Genomic DNA, 21876 nt, shown 5'->3' with positions numbered 1-21876 from the left:
GTTGGTCTTTCCCGCAAGAAGATTTCAGTACAAGTGTATGGATGCCATACCACAATTATACAGGACCTCACAGAGACTACACATGGAGCATTGCGCATGATTACTGTGTACAATTTTGGTTTCCTTATCTAAACTATTTACTTGCCATTGAGGGAGTTCAATGAAGATTGGATCATGAGCAGAGATTGAATAGGTCTAGGTCTGGATTTTTTGAGTTTAGCTTAGAGGAGTAACAAGTGATCTCACTGAAAACACACAAAGTTTTTACTAGACTCAACAAGGCGGACCACTGTTCCCACTAAGCTGTGCAGGTGCACGGTCGCGCAATAGCTGAAATGCTTCCCCACACATAGCCTTCGTTGTCATGCAGCTAGGATTTTCTTTCATACAATGTTAATATAATTTTGGTCTATGTTAATATAATTTAGAAATGCCCTTTATTAATTATGTGTTAATGAATATAATCCATAAAGTTTATAAATAATTAACGTGCCACAACCTGGCATCTCCTTGTAAATTCCTTCAGAAAAGTTGTTTGAATACAATTGAAGCAATACTGTATGCAAAAGCAAAAATTAACAAATTATGGTCACAGTAGCTTGGCGATACCATTTATTATTCAATTCATTCAACATGGATAATAGATTTCCTGACAATGAGTCAAGAGAGTAACAAGCTTTTGACCCTGTAGCTACTGCAAATGCAACCAATTTTGAATTTGGAAAAGAGAATATACTACGACTGACAAAAAATATACTCAGTTACTATTACAAACCATGATGAAAGCATTGCTTCAAAAATATTGCAACAATATGTGATTTCAAATTTGTAGCTTCTAAGAAAGTTAAGACTGGTTGACTTAAGGCTTTCACTAATACATTGAACTACGTGCTTAGAAACGAAGAATTTGAAGAACTGGCATCTTTGGAACATTTCAAGCTTCTAGTGCTGACTGCGAACATGGATTCAGACTTAGGAACTCAATCAAATGTAAATCCAGAAACAGATATGAAGTGGAACATTTGGATATCTGATGAGGATTAAGACGTATCTTTCGTCTGGGTGCAAAATTAATCAGGACAGTGTTTATAGATAATGGATTTGTAGCAAAGACAGACAAGAAAAAGTTACGAAATGTTAAAGATTTTCTTTGTTGTACTGTATTTCATTTTACCCTTCAAAAAATAAATAAAATCAAAAGTATGTCATTTTTCAATTTTCACTCTAAATACTCCTAGTACACATATTACAAAAAGACATTTAAAGTGCTGTGCAGTTTTCAGACCATTTAAAAATTTTCTGCTCACAGCAATGATTGGTCTGCACAACTGTAAAAAAATTGAGGGAACTTTGGAATGGACTTGGGTGGATGTTTAGGATGCTGAGGCGCACTGAATCAGAAAAAGGAGTCGGCTCACTTTGGACTGGGACGAGAAAAACTTATTCACTCTTTGGTATCTTTGGAACTTGCTAAGCTAGTAGGCTGAGGAGGTTCAGTTCGCTGCATTCAAATGGACCACTCTTTCTTTTATTTCTTGCTGTCTTTTTCTTGCTTATTTGTCCCATAATGCAAGTTTGGTTATTATGTCAGGAACTAAGTTTGACTATTTGATTAATTACCCACCCCAAAGCATGAAGTGGGAAAAAAAATACTATTATAATACAGGCAACCCAGGTTCAGTTCCCGCTGCTGCCTATAATGAGTTTGTACGCTTTCCCCATGACCAAATGGGTTTCCTCCGGGTGCTGCGGTTTCCTCCCACAGTTGAAAGACGTAGGTTAATTGGTCACTGTAAATTGTTCCAATGATTAGGCCAGGATTAAATCAGGGGATAGCTGGGCGGTGTGACTCGAAAGGCCAGAGGGCCTATTCTGTGCTGTATCTCGATAAGTATATAAAACACATAGTTAGCAGAAAATATAACACAATTTAAATAAGATTTAAAGTGCTAATTAAAGAGGAATCATGATGGTCAGATTTGTCGAGCTCAGATCTCAACTCTGGATATGGCCTTAGCTTTACTTGATTTTCAATAACATTTTAAAATGAATTATACATTAGAATGTTTTCCTTTCTCATGGGACAGCCAAATGGAAAACATAATTTCGTCAAGTGCTCTACAGTTTGTGTGGAGCACTAATTATTACAAGTGTGCAATCATCATAAAATTGTTTCTAAATCGCAATTATGAAGCCTGCATAAGGTATCCTTTGTTTCAGGGTTTCTGTGAAGCCATCATTCATTATCAGCCACATTTAGCCGGGGTTAATTACAATATTAGTGATATATTAAATTATGAAACAGTAAACTGTGAAAGTGGTCCAACCTACAGGAAGGAGAAGGAAAATCTAATGGATGATGTCACCCAAGGCAGAATAGCACAGGGATGAGACCTGGACTAATAATCATAAGGAAAATATTGAAAGGGCTTTAATGTTTCAGTTCTGGTGTGGACCGAGTGCTGACTGGGAGATCACTGATGTGGTGATGCAGCAAAGGGAGACTTGAGGAACTTCAAGGCACACGTAAGGAAACATTGTTGATGAACCCTACCATAAAATGCAACTGCAGTATAATAAACTGTATACAGATGATTCTGTTGCAATGTCTTGCTTTAGTTTTTGTTCTGAAACTTGAATTGGACCTTTTGTTTTAACAATCAAATAATTTTAGAAAGTTTAGTGAGATGCATGGCTGTAATATCATTAAAAAAAAGCGCTGGATGAAAAATGTGTATTTCAAAGTGGTTATATTTTAGTCTGGTTTAAGAGGATGACAGCATTACTTCTAAATGTTTAATGACATCATTACAGCCCTGATAAATTGGGTCGATTCTACAACTGTAAAGGAAATACTCATTCAGAAATACAAAACAGGTCACTAGTGTAGGAAGGGAAACAACTGGGATCATTGCTGACCTGATCGGTACCGCTCATCTCGTGATCCTGACGACCGACGTCTATGATACCTGGAGGAGGAGGATGGCGTGACGGGTGTTCGCCGCTCTTGTGGCAAGGGCGGTTCCACTCCTGTAATGACAGAAAGTCAACAGTCACCACAGTCGGTACACACAAGTCATTCTGCAGATCCTGGAAATCCAGAGCAACACACACAAATCGCCGGAGGAGCTCAGCAGGCCAGGCGGCATCCATGGAAAGGAATAAACCACCAACATTTCAGGCCAAGACCCTTCACGAGCTTCCTCTGGCCTTCCTTCCTTCATGGTCCTTCCTCCAGCTTTTTATATGTGCTTGCCACTACAACTCTCTTTTTACCTCGCTACAATCTGACGTCTGCTGATGAAGATTGTGATCCCCGCAAAATTTAATGGATGAATCCTATGTCAATATCTAAACTCGAGCAGGATCTTGCTCTGACTGACAGAAACAGTACACACTGCACCCCAGACTAGTAATGAAGTAGGGTGAACCTGATGTTAACACTTCAGCATGTCTGAGCATCTTCCTGTAGGGGTAAAGTTAAAGAATTCAAAGGTAGCCCTGAGATACAACTGGAGTTTCGCTGACTCTGTTTACTATTTCCATTACAGATGCAAGATTGTTCGTTCCAACTGGGACAGCATGGTAGCACAGCGGTCAACAAACACTTCACAGCATCAGGAACCTGGGTTCAGTTTCCACCACTGCTTCAAGGAGTTTGTACGTTCTCCCCATTACTGGCTGGGTTTCCTCCGGGTGCTCTGATTCCCTCCCACATTCCGAAGATGTGCGGGTTAGTAGGTTAATGGGTCACGTGAGTGTAATTGGAAGCTCAGGCTCATGGGCTGGAATGGCCTGTGACAGCGCTGTACCTCTAAATAAATAAACAAGCAAACAAACAAACAAACAAATAAATAAATAAATAAACTGGAGACATCAGGGACTGCAGATTCAGGAATCCGGCACAACAAACTACTTACTGAAGGAATTCAGTGGGTGGCGCAGAATCGGTGAGAAGAGTAGAACTGTCGATGTTTTGGGTCGAAACTTTCCGTCAGGACAATACTGAAGGATCTTAACCCAAATTGTCAACAGTTCCTCGCTGATGCTGCTCGACTCATTGTTCCTCCAGCAAATTCTTACTCATTGCTCCAAACGTCAGTTAGACCACACAGTATTATCGTGCACAGTTCTAGTCACCACTCTTCAGGTATCAGGAAAGATTTATTGAGATGTTGTCTGGAATGGAGGGCTGGAGTTATAGGCTGTGTTTACTCCCACTGGGATTTAGCAGACTGAAAGACCTTACAGAGGCTTACGAAATTATGAGGGGCACATAAAGGATAGAAAGTCAGAGCGTTTATCCCAAGGCAATGGAACGGAAAACTAGAGACCACAGGTTTTAAGATAAGAGGGAAGAAATTTGAACGAGGGTAGTAAAGTTTTGGAATGACTTGTCATTGGAAATAGAGAAGGCAGACACTACTACAATACTTAAAAGGGATTTAGACAGGTACTTGGATAGGATAGGAATATAGCCCGAATACAGGCAAATACATTTAGTGGCTACTTTATAGGTACAGGAAGTACCTAATAAAGTGGCCACTGAGCGTATTTGTGTATATTTGTGGTCTCCTGCTGCTGTAGTCCATCCACTACAAGGTTCAATGCATTGTGCATTCAGCAATGCTCTTTTGCACACCATTGTAGTTATCTGAGTTATTGTCAGCTTGAACCAGTCTGGCCATTCTCCTCTGACGTCTCTCATTAACAAGGCATTTTCACCCACAGGACTACCACTCACTGGATGTTTTTTTTGTTTTTCGGACCATCCTCTGTTAGCTCCAGAGAAAATCCCCGGAGTTCAGCAGTTTCTGAGGTAGTCAATCTATTCCTTCTGGCGCCAACAATCATTCCACGGTCAGCATCACTTAAATCATATTTCTTCCCCATTTTGATGTTTGCTCTGAAACTCTCAACCATGTCTGGATACTTTTATGCATTGAGTTGCATCCAGATGATTGGCTGATTAGATATTTGCATTGACGAGCAGATGTACAGGAGCAATTAACAAAGGGGCGGCTGAGGGTAGAATTACTGTAGATAGGCATCACAGCTAGCATGGCTAAAATGGGCCTGAAGGGTCTGTACATTTCCATGTACAAGAGTGATGACATCACTGTCTTCTAATCTCACATCTTATTTAACATAACAATATACAAATACATCACTGAGGAAAACATGCATAAACACTTTTTGAAGTTATACTGAATCATTGCAGATTTAGTCTATCAACTGGGTTCCTTTGCCACTTTAATCTCAGTTGTGTCTTGCTTCTGACGTATCCCTTGCCGGAACTGTGGAACTCACCACTTTTTGACTCATTGCTGCTTACTGATTCTTAACTCTGTGCTGATGCCACAGCTGGACCTACCATACATTTAATTCAGCATCTGCAAGGATGACTCTTACTGTAATTGTTTGGTCTACATGGACATTTCGGACATAATTCTGCATTCAAACTCAATTCCGTTCAACACTACTTCACTAAGCACTCATCACTGAATCTCACTTCCCCTTATGGCCAGCACCGAGCTGAACATGTTTTTCTGTACCCCTGCTTCAGCTGATGCCCCTTTGCTCTCCTCTCTAAGTTCGGCTGCACACAGCTCAATGCCTGCAAAGATATTGAAAAATGAACATCTCTTCCAGGCTGACACCAGTAGTGGAGGAGGGAGCCAAGTGGTACATAAACAAGAGGCTAGCGGCCCATTGATGGCCTTCTGTTCCACAAGCACAGATCTTTCCTTAAATTCAGTCATACATCACGTGATCCTTAGGCTACGTCCACACTAGACCGGATAATTTTGAAAACGGCGGTTTCGAGCAAAAACGACGGGCGTCCACACCAAGCGTTTTTCAAAATATTTACGTCCACATTAGAACAGATATTTGGGTGAATTTCCTCCTACTGGACGTGCGCAGGACACAGAAAACAAGGCAAGAGGAAGCGGTATACTTGGTGCACATTTGTCCAGTTACAGACTAGAAAAGCTTTAAAGGATTGTTGTTGGCTCTCGCGCAGGAGTACTTAAAACTAAAAAACAACAAATACTGGAGCGTATGGAGGTAACCGATACATGGACAGTATGACCCAGCTGACAATGAACAGTGAAAAACTGACTAACTCTGTTGCATTAATAAAGCACCATGTTTAATGTATAAAACATGTCTGCATCAGTGTTATCTTGTATTTCCATATAACATTAGATTAGGCCGTTACACATCTATTGTCAGAGAAGTACTTGCATAAATAGGTAAACCACCTTCATACAAGCAAGGACAGAAAACAGGGCAAGTTTATTCAGGAAGCTATGGGTCAAAGTATTTGGTGAGTACATTTCTAACTCTTCTGGCTTCAGTCTCGTTGCCGTCTGTTCTGAAATTGTCAGGTTATGTGGGGGGTTGCGTTCAAGGAAACAGCGAAATGCCGCGCTGCGGCCATCTGTTCCAGCACATCATGACAGCGTTTTTAAATAGTCAAAAAGCTCACTTTACAATTTAACTCTCACGCCGTTCACACCGACTGCGCATTATAACAGCCGTCCGGCAGTGCTTGCGCAGTACCAAGCAGAAGCAGAAAAAGCATTGCTGTTGTGGTGCAGTCATGACAGCGTTTTTAAATCTCTCCATTTACCCCATCTACACTACAACACACAACAACTGTTTTCAAATTTACACACTCTAGAGAGTGTTTTAGAAAAGCTCCGTTTTCGGGGGATGAAAACGCTGTTTCAATGTGGACAGAGGGTCAAAACGAAGAGAAAAAGCTTCGTTTTCAAAATTATCTGGTGTAGTGTGGACATAGCCTTCGTCAATTTGCAATTCTGCCCATGTAGCAGACAGCAAAAATTCATCTCAACTTGTTGATGGTACTTTCCACTGACCTTACAAAGAGCGATGTGTCAGACTTCAATCCAGTTTGAGTATGTGTTGATGAGGAGGAGGAAATGTTTAATGCAACTGATCCCTTTGTGGCAAAAATTTCATCAAGGATTTGTTGGAAAGGCCAGTGCAGCCATTTCCATGGTTGAGATGGTATGTTAGGTAGAATTATAGTCATAGAAAAGTATAGCATATAAACAGGACCTTCAGCCCATCTAGTTCATGCCAAACCATTTAAACCGCCTACTCCCATCAATGCACTGGCGCCATAGCTCTCCAAACCCTTACCATCCATGTCCCTATCCAAATTTAAACATTTAAATTGAGCTCACATGCACCACATGCACTGGCAGCTCATACCACACTCTCATGACCCACTGAGTGAAGAAGTTTCCCCACATGTTCCCCTTAAACTTTTCACCTTTCACCCTTAACCCATGACCTCTAGCTGTAGTCTCAACCAACCTCAGTGGACTTTGAGCATTGACCTTATGAACTTTGGAAAAAGCGTGCTTTCACTTACTCTACCTATATCCCTCATAATTTTGTATACCTCTATCAAGTCTCCTCTCAATTGTCTACAAGAAATAAAGTCCTAACCTATTCAATCTTTCAATATACTCAGGGTCTCCAGACCCAGCAAATTTTCTCTGTACTCTTTCAACCTTATTTACACCTATCCTGTAGGTAGGCGACCAAAACTACACACAATGCCCCAAACTAGGCCTCACCATTGTCGTATACAACCTCAACGTAAAATCCCATCTCCTGTAGTCAATACTTTGATTTTTGAAGGCCAAAGTGCCAAAAGTTTTCTTTACAACCTTGTCTACCTGTGACACCACTTACAACGAATTATGGAAGTGTATTCCCAGATCCCTTTGTTCTACTATCCTCCTCAGTGTCCTTCCGTTCACTGAGTAAGACCTACTCTGTTTGGTCCTACCAAAGTGCAAAACCTCACAACTGTCTGCATTAAATTTCATCTGTCATTTTTCAGCGCATTTTTCCAGCTGGTCCAGAACCCGCTGCAAGCTACGATAGTCTTCCTTGCTGTCCACTCCATCCTTGTGCATTGCTCTGTATTTTCATAGATGGATATCACTCAGTCACCCCTTGACCAATGTAAGAATATGGATCCCATATCTACTGTATATTAGTACCATTTGCCTACACTAGAACAGCATGGTACTATGCCTTATATATATTGTGCCCATCCACTTGTCTCTTAAATGTAGTGTATAGAACAGTACAGCATCGAGAATGGCCCCTAGGCACATAATGTCTGTGCCATCGATGATGCCAATTTAAACTAATGCAACCTGCCTGCACACGGTCTACATCTCTACATCCTATGTATGCTCATCTGCCTCTCTCAACGCCTCTTAGATTTTGTTAAAGTATCTTACTCCACCACCTTCCCTACATCATGTTCAGAGCGCCGACCACACTATGTGTAAAATAAACTTCTTCCTAATCTCCTTTAAAGATTTATCTGATCCCCATACCTCTGACAGTATATTCCAAATATTGACCAGGTTATAGAAACAGACACAGCAGCTTCCTTTTCTTTTACCTTAAATCTACGACCTTTTTTTCTTCCCATGGTAGGCTCATCAAAACTATGATTCTTTACCACATCTAAGCCTCTCATGATTTTATATACAGTATATCTATCAGGTCACTTCTCAACCTCCTTCACTCCAGAGAAAACAGAACTATAGCCAATCTAGTCTACAGTCCTAAATCAAGGCAACAACTGGTGAATCTTCCCTGCATTCTCTCCAGCATAATCACACCCCTTCTAGAGTGTGCTAACCAGAACTGCACACGTTAGTCTACTGCAGTCTAAACAGTGTATGAAATAAGGGATACCATATGCTTTCTCCACTAGCCAAATCACCAGTGACACTTATGGGGAACTGTGTTCTGCCTAGATCACTCTGTTTATAAACATTCCTAAGTCTCCTACCATTTATAATATCAGGAAATATGAATACATGACACTCAGAGTCTCCATCTAAATCATAACAATTACAAGCAATTGAGCTCTAGCATTCATCCCCCAAGAAACTCAACAAGTTACATAACTTTTGTTTGTTGACAATCAATCCTCCGTCTTCGGTAATACATTATTCTTGATCCCATGAGCTCTTATTCTGTGTAGTAAACGTTATGTGGCACCTTATCTTTTTTTTTTAATTCTGAAGCAGAAACTTTAAGTAAAGAGAAATGCCTTTCCAAGTCAGTGCAGCTTTGGATGTGGAAAATTGATTGCACCTAAACTGAGAACTCTAGACCCCTGTACCAATTATGAGAGTCCAATTTAAAGGAAATTCATCTACGGCATCAGATTAGCACAGCACATTACCTTCTTTATTTTGTTTAGAGATACAGCACAGTAATAGGCCATTTCGGCCCAATGAGCCCACACCGCCCAATTATACCCATGTGACCAACTAACCTCCTAACCCGTTCGCCTTTGAAACTTGGGAGGAAACTGGATTACCCTGAGGTAACTGTAGGGTGAAGGTAAAAACTCCACATTGTAGGAACATCTTCTTCCCCTCCGCCATCAGATTTCTGAATGGACAATGAACCTATGAACACTACCTCACTATTTTTGCTCTCTTTTTGCACTACTTAATTTCTTTAATACTCATTGGCCAATTTATTTAGTACAGGAGTGGAATCTGGTGTGGTCTTTTGCTGCTGTAGCCCTTTCATTTCAAGGTTTGACGTGTGCATTCAGAGCTGCTTGTCGGCACACCCCTGTGTGATTATTTTAGTTACTATCACCTTCCTATCAACTTGGACCAGCCCAGCCATTCTCCTCCGACCTCCCCCATTAACATGACGTTTTTGCCCACAGCACTGCAGCTCACTAGATGATTCTTTGTTTTTTTGCACCATTCTCTGTAAACTCTAGGGAGTGACGTACATGAAAGTCCCAAGAGATCAGCAGTTTCTGAGATACTCAAACCACCCCATCTGGCACCAACAAACATTCCACTGTCAAAGTCACTTAGATCACATTTCTTCCCTATTTTGATGTCCGTTCTGAATGACAAACAAACCCCTTGACCATGTCTGTGCTTTTATGCATTGAGTTGCTGCCACATTATTGGCTGATTAGATATTTGCATTAACGAGCAAGTGTACAGGTGTACAATACCTAATAAAATGGCCACTGATTGTATTTCTTATTATAAATTATAGCATGTTTATGGATTGCACTGTACTGCTGCTGCAAAGCAACAAATTTCACGATATACATCAGTGATAATAAACCTGATTATGACTCCGTACAGACACAGGCAGAATTGAACCTGGGCTGCTGGTGCTGTAATAATAGTATAATAACCACTACTCTACCGTTCAAATTGGGTACTCAATCCCATCTCCCCAACCAGTTTGTTCAAGAAATAAATCGTGACAAAATAATATTGTACTCTGTTTATGTTGTCCTTGGTTATCAGCTAAAGAAATCGATGTACAATTGTGTTTGAAATACACATAATCATAAAATAAAATTCCTCTTATAGGGCCACAGGAATAATATTCAATATGAACTGACAATTAGATTGTATGTGCAAGACTGAGTTACTATGGCAAATTCAAACTGTTGCCTTCGAATATTGCTGCAAAATATTGATTAAACTCAACAATTCATATTAACAACATAACTTTTGACCAACATACTAAGCTACTGGACGACTTAAGTGTAGCTAAAATCTTTGTAATGTAGCTTTGGAAACGCGACAAATAGCCTGCCAAAGCCAAGGTGTCTTCAAGTGAGATTTCAAGCAAGGGAATAAATTGTCAGTAAATCTTGGTATTATAATGATTATCCATTTTATTCTTTTCAATTGTCGTGTCCCTTAGAAAAAGCAGTTTAAATCATCCCAGTCTAAAGCATGCAGGCCAGGCAGCATCTCTAGGAGGAGGTACAGTCGACGTTTCAGGCCGAGACCTTTCGTCAGGACTAACTGAAGGAAGAGCTAGTAAGAGATTTGAAAGTGGGTGGGGGAGGGGGAGATCCAAAATGATAGGAGAAGACAGGAGGGGGAGTGGTGGAGCCAAGAGCTGGACAGGAGATTGGCAAAAGGGATATGAGAGGAACATGGGACAGGAGGCCCAGGGAGAAAGAAAAGGGGGAGGGGGGAAACCCTGAGGATGGGCAAGGGGTATAGTCAGAGGGACAGAGGGAGAAAAAGGAGAGTGAGAGAAAGAATGTGTGCATATAAATAAAGGATGGGGTACAAGGGGGAGGTGGGGCATTAGTGGAAGTTGGAGAAGTATCAGCACTTCTCCAGCTTCCGCTAATGCCCCACCTCCCCCTCGTACCCCATCTGTTATTTATATACACACATTCTTTCTCTCACTCTCCTTTTTCTCCCTCTGTCCCTCTGACTATACCCCTTGCCCATCCTCTGGGTTTTCCCCCCCTCCCCCTTTTCCTTCTCCCTGGGCCTCCTGTCCCATGATCCTCTCATATCCCTTTTGCCAATCTCCTGTCCAGCTCTTGGCTCCATCCCTCCCCCTCCTGTCTTCTCCTATCATTTTGGATCTTCTCCTCCCCCTCCCACTTTCAAATCTCTTACTAGCTCTTCTTTCAGTTAGTCCTGACGAAGGGTCTCGGCCTGAAATGTCGACAGTGCCTCCTCCTAGAGATGCTGCCTGGCCTGCTGCGCTCACCAGCAACTTTGATGTGTGTTGCTTGAATTTCCAGCATATGCAGAATTCCTCGTGTTTGCCAGTCTAAATCATCCCAGTCTAAAGCAGCCAGTCTAAATCATCCCAGTCTAAAGCAGCCAGTCTGAAGCAGCCCAGGCTAAATCATCAGCCAATGTAAAATGCACTGCTTAGTACATAGAAATACTTTTCTAGCCAATAGCATTAAACTCATGCAACACACATCAAAGTTGCTGGTGAACACAGCAGGCCGGGCAGCATCTCTAGGAAGAGGTACAGTTGACGTTTCAGGCCAAGACCCTTCGTCAGGAACCCACTATCTTGTGACATTGGAGCAGAGTACTCAGCAACTTAGTCATCCTGTTGACTTCAGTGGAGGCAGAGTTGATGGTGATGATCTCAGTAAGTACCGATTTCCATGTTGCCTACTGGGGATAAATATTTAATTTTTGTCGAAACATTCCAACCTGATTGAGACCCAGTAAAGTTGATGGTGGTTTTCTTTCAGATGATCTAATTATCCAGAAACTGAGAATGGTCACATTCAGACCAAATAATTTTATCCGGTCCATATATTAGCTGCTCCTGTTATCCCACCATCTGCCCTTAGCCCTGGAGCCTCGATGGTCCGAATGGTCTAATTCCGCTCTTATGGCTTACTGTCTTATATCTCTTCAGCAACTTCTTTAAATCTTTTCTCCAATGCACACCATATCCTAGCAGTGCTGAATAGTTTTTGTAAAGATTCTTCATGAAATCCTTGCTCCATTTTCAATTTGGTCTTTCAACTTGGAGTACTTCAACAACGTTCAACAGTAGTAAATTCGATTGTGAATGGTTTTCACTGACTATTGTCTGCCTTAAATGATTTTTCAGATTGAGCCAACATCAGATGTCTTGTCAACACTAATGCTGTGTGGTTTGAATGCCTACGCTCAGTGGCCACTTTATTAGGTACACCTGCTTGTTAATGCAAATATCTAATCAGCCAATCACATGGCAGCAACTCAATGCATAAAAACACGCAGACATGGTCAAGAGGTTCAGTTGTTGTTCAGACCAAATATCAGAATGGGGAAGAAATGTGATCTACGTGACTTTAACCATGGAATGATTGTTGGTGCCAGACAGGATGGCTTGAGTATCTCAGAAACTGCTGATCTGGGATCTTCACACACAACAATCTCGCGATCTCACAGAGGATGGTGCGAAAAACAAAAAGCATGTAGTAAGTAGAAGTTCTGCATTGTTAATGAGAGAGGTCAGAGGAGAATGGCCAGACTGTTTCAAGCTGGCAGTAACTAACGCAACCACATGTTACAACAGTGGTGTGCAGAAGAGCATCTCTGAATGCACAACACGTCAAACCTTGAAGTGGATGGACCACCACAGCAATCACATTGGGTTCCACTCCTGTACCTAACAAATTGGCCATTGATTGTAAATCTGGGAATTATAGCTTCGACATCAGAAATCTTTTTTTAAAAAATAGTTGCTGCTGCCTCTGAAAGTTAGGAGAATAAGATAAAAGGCAAGTGTTTAATATTTTTCACCATAAGGTGAACTCTGAAGCAAAACAGAAGTAAAATAAGAAAAGTGACAGATGTGAAGAATTTCAGCATCTGCAGATTTCCTCATGTCTGCGTTTTTAGATGTGAAGATTTGATGGCTTGTAGCCTATAACAGGATGTAAGATGAAAATTTTGAAATGAAACTTAAGGAGATCAGGTTAATAGTCTGGGCCAAGTGTACAAATGGAAGATATTATTTTAGAACAATTTACTCTATTTTGGACTATTAGAACTTAGAATTGGTAAAAAAAAATCCCCCAGATAACGATGAATCTCAAGAATTTTCCAACATTATTTGCAGGCAATTGCCTGTAATCTGAAATTCAAACATCAAATTTAGATATTATCATTTTCTGTAGGAAGAACTCAGCAATAATCATTAAAAATAATTAGTTCTATTGGGTGTGGCACGATAGGGTAGCAGTTAGCATAATGGTATGACAGTAGGTGAATTGGTCACATGGCTCTTTGGGCTGTGACAGCTTGATACTATGTTGTATCCTTAAATAAATAATATTGATAGTTGAACTAACTGTGCCCATTTATTCTCAAATATTAATCAAAAGAGAACAAAATATTTCTGTTCATTATTTGTAGCACTTGATCTTCTTGCCCTCAAAACAATGCCACCACCTCCCACCTGTCGACAGTCACTAATCCCAAATGTGAAAGGTAAAGGTGAGCTGTGTCAGATGCATTTCTCACATTGTGAGATCCATCACTGCCGAATTCAGCATCCTCAAAATCCAATAAAATCCAGAAAGAATTGTATTCATCGTTAAATGATTGAAGCTGACGCATGCACGGAAAATCAATAGGAATGTTTGGAACGTGGAGCTCGCTTCCGTGTAGAATAGCTGAGGCAAACATTATTGATGGATTTAAGAGGAGGCAGAACAACTACTTCAGACAGCAAAGAAGTAGTTTACGAGAATGGGGTTAGATGAAAGAAAGTGAGACGAGGAACATGAGCACCACACCAAATTCATTTCGGATGGCTGCTCACTTCCACGTTGAATCTCACAAATAATACTGATGGTGAGAGGTAAGTATTGCAGTATTACACCGCTGATACTTTTCATTTTTCATGCACGGAAGATCGCAGTACAAACAAGGGTATGAACTAACATACATCAAAGTTGCTGGTGAACGCAGCAGGCCAAGCAGCATCTATAGGAAGAGGCGCAGTCGACGTTTCAGGTCGAGACCCTGATGAAACGTCGACTGCGCCTCTTCCTATAGATGCTGCTTGGCCTGCTGCGTTCACCAGCAACTTTGATGTATGTTGCTTGAATTTCCAGCATCTGCAGAATTCCTGTTGTTTAAGGGTATGAACTATAATGCTTTTCCTTAAAGGTGGATCATCTCTACAAAAAAAAAGAGAGAAAAAGATTTGAAAGTCCATGAAGTTTATTCATCAACATACATCCACGAAAGCCCTAATTATGGGAAGGTGTTTGTTCTGCCCATCATTGGCCCAGCAAGAATGGAGGTTGTAAGCCTTCCCCTTGAAATGCAATGGTTTTTGTTGTGATGAGATCTTTGCAAATTAGTCTCTGGAAATAATTGTGCGACTTCTCTCATCCCCTTGGCAACTGAAGTGAACAGGGAGGATACTGCTCTTAAGCTAACCTATAGTAAAGTCCACCAACAGAGCCACTATATCATGGAAGCAACTGCATCTTGGATGGTGCCCATCTCAATGCAAACTGCACTTAACCAGATTGGTTGTGAGTATTCTACATGTACAGTACGTTACACAGGGTTTAAGCATTCAGATGGAAAGACGTTTGAATAAGACCCAAACTTACATTTGGTGGTTGTAGCAAGCTGACTGGCCAACTTTGGTTTAGGAAATTGAAGTACAGGCACAGATAATGGAGGGTTTGACAATGAGAATGTCCTTGAATGCCTTGGGGAGGTAGCTCATGCTGCTTGCTTGTAACATTGAGTCATAGAAAAGTACAGAACAGACACAGGCCCCACAGCCTATATAGTCTGTGCTGAGCCATGTAAACTGCCTTCTCTCATCAACCTGCACTGGGACCATAGCCCTCCATACCCCTACCATCCACGTACCTATCCAAAGTTCTCTTAAATGGTGAAAATGAGCATGCATGCACCACTTGTGCCGCAACTCATTCCACACTCTCTCAACCCCATGAGTGAAGTTTCCCCTCATGTTTTCCTTAAACTTTTCACCTTTAACCCTTAACCTATGGCCCATTGTAGTCCCACCCAACCTCAGTTGGAAAAGCCTATTTGCAAAGAGTATCTAATCCAATTTACTACCTCACCTTGAATGCCAAGCGACTGAACCTTCTTGACCAAGTTCCCATGTGATACCTTGTCAAATGCTTGTCCATGTAGACAACATCCACCACTTTGCCTTCATCAACTTTCCTGGTAACTTCCTTGGAAAAACTCTGTAAGATTGGTTAGACACGACCTGCTACACACAAAGCCATGCTGACTATCCTTAAGTCAGTCCATGCCTATCCAAGTATTCATATATTCCATCCCTTCCAATAACATGCCAAATACCGATGTTAGGCTCATTAGCCTGTAATTTCCTGGTTTATTTTTAGAGCCCTTCTTAAACAGTGGAACAATATTGGCTATCCTCCAATCCTCTGACTCCTCACCTGTCACTAAGGACGATCTAAATCTCTCTGCTAGAGCCCTGGCAATTTCTGCACTTGCCTCCCGCAGGGTCCAAGGGAGCAACTTGTCAGGCCCTGGGGATTTATCCACCCTAATTTGCTCAAGACAGCAAACACCTCCTCCTCTGTAATCTGTATAGGGTCCATGGAGCTGATGCCACTTTGCCTCACTTCTGTCAACCCTGTGTCCATCTCCTGAGTAAATACAGATGCAAAAAGATTATGTAAGATCTCCTATATCTCTTTTGGCTCATCTTTTGCCTTTACTATGATTTGGTCATATGGCATTTAAGTTCCAAGATGCTCTTGGATTTTTAAACATAAAAAGAATGCAGGTTAGTGCAGGAAAGGTGCACTCAGGTAGAAGTTCAGCCACAACTATATTCAATGGCAGAACCACTGAAATAGATGATATTGTCAACAATGGAGGTGGTTATCAAAAATCTTATGGGAAGCTCTTGATCATCTGGTTAAGTGGGTAGAGGAATGGCAAATGCAGTCAATCTAAATAAGTGTGAGGTGTTGCATTTTGGGAAATCAAACCTGGGTAGAAGTTTCACAGTGACTAAGAGAGCCCTGGGCAGTGTTGTCGAACAGAGGGACCTTGGACTACAAGAATATAGTTCCTGGGTGGTAAAGAAGGCACTTGGCACATGATCCCTCAGTCAAGGCACTGTGTATGGGGAGCTGGGATGTCCCATTGTCGTCGCACAAGACATTGGCGAGGCTGCACCTGGAGGATTGTATACAGCTTTGGTCACCATTTTTGGAAAGTCATCATCAAGACAAAAAAAGTGAAAAGAAGATTTACAAGAATGTTATCAGGTTTTGACAGCCTGAGTTACAGAAGCTTGTTGGGCAAGAACGTTATTCACCGGAGCATAGACCACTGAAGGGTCATTATACCGAGGTGTATAAGGTCATGACTGGCATTCATAGAGTGAATGCAGTCTTTTCCCAAGGAAAGGGAATAAAAAGACATAGGCTGAATGTTAGAAGCTTACATCAGGATGCTCTTTGCTGACTACAGCTCAGCACTCAATACCATTATCACCTCAAACCTAATCAATAAATTCCAAGACCTTGGCCTCAATATCTCCTTGAGCAATTGGATCATCAATTTCCTCACCTGCACCAGTCAGTTTGGATTGGCAACAACATCTCCTCCACAATCTCCATCAGCACAGGTGCACCACAAGACTGTGCGACTGAACAGCTCCAAGTTTGCTAACAACACCACGGTCGCTGGCCAAATCAAAGGTGGTGATGAATCAGCATATAGGAGGGAGATTGAAAATCTGATTGAGAGGTGCCACAACAACAACCTCTTACTGAATGCCAGCAAGACCAAGCAGCTCACTTCAGGAGAAGGAATCCAGAGGTCCATGAGCCAGTGCTATTATTTCAGAGGACATGTCCTGGGTCCAGTACTTAAGTGCAATTATGATGAAAGCAAGGCAGTGCCTCTACTTCCTTAGGAGTTGAGAAGATTGGGCATGACATCCAGAACTTTGACAAACTTCTGTAGATGTGCAGTGGAGAGTATATTGACTGGCTGTATTACAGCCTAGTATGGAATTACCAATGCCCTTGAATGGAAAATCCTACAAAAAGTAGCGGATATAGCCCAGCCTATCACAGGTAAAGCCTTTCCAACCATTGAGCTCACATCTAATTGAAACGTTTTCATAGCAAAGCAGCATCCATCATCAGGGACCTCCACCATCCAGGTCATGCTCTCCTCTCGCTGCTGCCATCAGGAAGAAGGTACAGGAGCCTAAGGACTCACACCACCAGGTGCAGGAACAGTTATTTTAAGGCATCCATTAGTCTTGCAAGACCATGGATCTACACCTGGAGAGTCTTCACTCTCCAGGGCACAGGCCTGGGCAAGGTTGTATGGAAGACTGGCAGTTGCCCATGCTGCAAGTCTCCCCTCTCCACACCACCGATGTTGTCCAAGGGAGGGACAAGGGCCGATACAGCTTGGCACCAGTGTCGTTGCAGAGCAATGTGTGATTAAGTGCCTTGCTCAAGGACACAACACGCTGCCTCAGCTGGGGCTTGAACTCAAGACCTTGAGATTGCTAGTCGAACGCTTTAACCACTTGGCCACGTGCCCAAACAGTTATTACCCCTCAGACATCAGGCTCTTGAACCAGTGGAGATAACTTTACTCAACTTCACTTACCCCATCACTGAAATGTTCCCACAACCTATGGACTCACTTTCAAGGAATCTTCATCTCATGTTCTCAATATTTTCTTTCTTACTTATTTATTTATTTATTTATTTATTTATTTATTTATTTTCTTTCATTTTGTATTTGTACCGTTTGTTGTCTTTTGCACACTGGTTGAATGCCCAAGTTGGTGCAGTCTTTCATTGATTCTGTTATGATTATTATTCTACGGATTTATTGACAAAAAAAGACACATACGTCCGAATGCTGTTCATAGACTTCAGTTCAGCATTCAACACAATCATTCCTCAGAAACTGATTGGAAAGCTGAAACTTCTGGGCCTGAACACCTCCCTCTGCAATTGGATCCTAGACTTCCTGACTGGGAGACCTCAGTCAGTCCGGATTGGAAGCAGCATCTCCAACACCATCACACTGAGCACGGGGCCCCCCCAGGGCTGTGTGCTCGGTCCACTGCTGTTCACTCTGCTGACCCACGACTGTGCTGCAACACACAGCTCGAACCACATCATCAAGTTCGCCGATGACACGACTGTGGTGGGTCTCATCAGCAAGAACGATGAGTCAGCATACAGAGAGGAGGTGCAGTAACTAACGGACTGGTGCAGAGCCAACAACCTGGTTCTGAATGTGAACAAAACAAAAGAGATGGTGTTGACTTCAGGAGAGCATGGAGTGACCACTCTCCCCTGAACATTGACGGCTCCTCCTCTGAGATCATTAAGAGCACCAAATTTCTTGGTGTTCGCCTGGCAGAGAATCTCACCTGGTCCCTCAACACCAGCTCCATAGCCAAGAAAGCCCAGCAGCATCTCTACTTTCTGCGAAGGCTGAGAAAAGTCCATCTCCCACCCCCCATCCTCACCACATTCTACAGAGGTTGTATCGAGAGCATCCTGAGCATCTGCATCACTGCCTGGTACAGGAATTGCACCGTCTCGAATCGCAAGACCCTGCAGCGGATAGTGAGGTCAGCTGAAAAGATCATCAGGGTCTCTCCTCCCACTATTACAGACATTTACACCAGACGCTGCACCCGCAAAGCTAACAGTATTGTGAAGGACCCCACGCACCCCTCATACAAACTCTTCTGGCAAAAGGTACCGAAGCATTCGGGCTCTCACGACCAGACTGTGCAATAGTTTCTTCCCCCAAGCCGTCAGACTCCTCAATACTCAAGAGTCTAGACTGACATCTACAGCATTTATTATTATATTGTAATTTGTCCTCTACTGTGCCTATTGTCTTGTTTATTAATTATTGTACTGCCCTGCACTGTTTTGTGCACTTTATGTAGTCCTGTGCAGGTCTGTAGTCTAGTGCAGTTTTTATGTTGTCTTACGTAGTCTAGTGTAACCTTGTGCTGTCTCACATACTTTAGTGTAGTTTTGTGTTGTTTCATGCAGCATCAGGGTCCTGGAGGAATGTTGTTTCGTTTTTACTGTGTACTGTACCAGCAGTTTCTGGTCGAAATGACAATAATCTTGACTTGACTTGATTATGCCTGCAAGAGAATGAATTTCAGTGCTGTATATGGTGACATATACACAAACACATACATATACAGGTGTCCCTCACTTTTCGAATGTTCACTTTACGAAACCTCACTGTTATGAAAGACCTATATTAATTACCTGTTTTCGCTAACAGAAGGTGTTTTCACTGTTACGAAGAAAGGCAGCGCGCGAAAAAAATCAGCGCATGATAAAAGGCAGCATGCGCCCCGAGCAGCCGCTCTCCACCAGATTCGGAACGGTATTCTCGCCGGCATTGCTTAAACACATGCCTGTGAGCATCCATTTGCAAGGTGAGTTCTAAGGTATCAGAAAAGCCTGAAAGAGCTCGTAAGGGTGTTACACTTAGCGTAAAACCAGACAAAATTAAGTGTTTCGATCGTGGTGAACAAAGTAAGGGCAAAGTGAGTTTGGCTTGTGGAAGCTAACAAACATGATGTTGAAGAGGTTTTGGCATCCCATGACCAAGAACTGATAGATGAAGAGCTGATGCAATTGGAAGAGGAAAGGATAACAATCGAAACCGAATTCAGTAGCGAAAGTGAAGTCGTCCAGGAACTGAACGTGAAGCAACTGCGTGAGATTTTCGCTGCAATAATAAAGTACGACTTTAATTTTGAAAGGGTACGTCGGTTTAGGGCATACAATATTTGCAAGATGGTTTGAGTGCTTACAAAGAACTATATGATAGAAAAATGCGCGAGGCTCAGCAGTCAAGGAAGCCTTCCACATCAGCCACAGCAGACGATGAATCTCGACCTTCGACATCAAGGCAGGCAGTCATAGGAGAAGGTGAGCTGCCTGCCCTAATGGAAATAGACGACGATGAGATGACACCTCAGTGTCCCACCACCCCAACCCCCAGGCCGCGGACAGATACTGATTCGCGGAGAATGCAGTGGTAGCCGGGAGGCACACAGCACATCTTTAAGAAAAAAGCTGAAATAAACAAGCTAATTAATTAGGTGCCGCCCGGCACATAATTGTCGGCCCAGATCAGAGGCGATTGCCGAATGCATTGCCTCTGATCTGGGCCGACATTTACGTGCCAGGCAGCACCTAATTAATTAGCTTGTTTATTTCGGCTTTTTTCTTAAAGATGTGCTGTGTGCCTCCCGGCTACTGCTGTACCCCTGCATGCTTCGCCGATCCGTATCGGTCGGTGGCCCAGAGGGTGGGGCCACTGCACCACCCAAACTCCGACGACTCAGTCTAACACACCATCATCAGTGTGCTCGGCAAGCTGACTTCCCGATTCCCGTAAGTGATAACACACTGTACATACATTATTTCTACTTTATATCGGCTGTGTATTTTTATGTGTTATTTGGTATGATTTGGCAGCTTCATAGCTTAAAGAGTGCTTTTGCCAACAGCGCTTGCGTGAGATTTTCTGCCGAGAGCGCTTGCGTGAGATTTTCGCTACGGTGGATCGTGCTGCAATGATTGTGGAAAAGTATTTAAAGTATTTCTACTTTATATAGGCTGTGTATTTATCATATCATTCCTGCTTTTACTATATGTGACTGTTATTTTAGGTTTTATGTGTTATTTGGCATGATTTGGTAGGTTATTTTTGGGTCTGCGAACGCTCACAAAATTTTCCCATATAAATAAATGGTAATTGCTGCACAACATTCCGGCTTACGAACCGTTTCATAGGAATGCTCTACCTTCGGATGGCGGGGGAAACCTGTATACACATATACAAGGAGAAGACAGGCAGTTGGGGCTGAGAGGAGAATTGGATCAGCCATCGTGACATGGGGAAGCAGACTCAAAGGGCCAAATGCTCTAATTCTGCTCCTATATCTTATGGTCTTACATATGTACAGTAATTTGATAATAAATGTAATTTGAATTTTGAAGGGAAAGACTTAAAAGGGACTTCCTCATATAGAGAGTAGTTTATAATGAGTTGCCAGGGAAAGTGGTTGAGGCATTTACAATAAAAACATTTAAAAGACATCTGGACAGGTACATGGATAGAGAGAGATGGGCCATGCACAGGAGTAGCTTGAATGGGCTAAAGATAAGGGACAAACATTGTCAAGCAGGACTGGCTGAGACGGGCTAATGGTAGGCATGGATGCGTTAAGCCCAAGGGACTGTCTCCATGCCTTATCACATGATGGCTTTATAACAAGGATGATGGGTCAAATGGTATACTGCTGTTCCTTTTCCTCACACTGTGCTCGATCGCTCAAATAACAAATGGCTTGGCCTTTGCTGTAGTCTGCTCATGACTAAACATTGCCTATCAATACACAATGCTCAATATATTTAATGCCCAAGGAGTACCAATGTAAATAACTATCTCAAGTAGTTAAAATTCTTTTAAAAAT

At 42.1% G+C, this 21876-nt stretch overlaps 1 protein-coding gene across 3 annotated transcripts in view; it reads right to left on the bottom strand.

Moving 5' to 3' along the window:
* LOC134344498 (disco-interacting protein 2 homolog C) overlaps positions 1 to 21876 on the bottom strand; it is a 664610-nt gene that overhangs the window by 253387 nt on the left and 389347 nt on the right. For all 3 annotated transcript variants that reach the window (XM_063044395.1, XM_063044396.1, XM_063044397.1), the window contains one exon: positions 2920 to 3030. In XM_063044395.1, coding sequence (XP_062900465.1) covers positions 2920 to 3030 — 111 coding nt within the window. The remainder of the gene's footprint in view (positions 1 to 2919; positions 3031 to 21876) is intronic.

Source organism: Mobula hypostoma, chromosome 3 (genome assembly GCF_963921235.1).
Source record: "Mobula hypostoma chromosome 3, sMobHyp1.1, whole genome shotgun sequence".
Lineage (NCBI taxonomy): Eukaryota > Metazoa > Chordata > Chondrichthyes > Myliobatiformes > Myliobatidae > Mobula > Mobula hypostoma.
The sequence above is the reverse complement of the archived record's forward strand: the minus strand, read 5'-3'. Positions and strand labels throughout refer to the sequence as shown.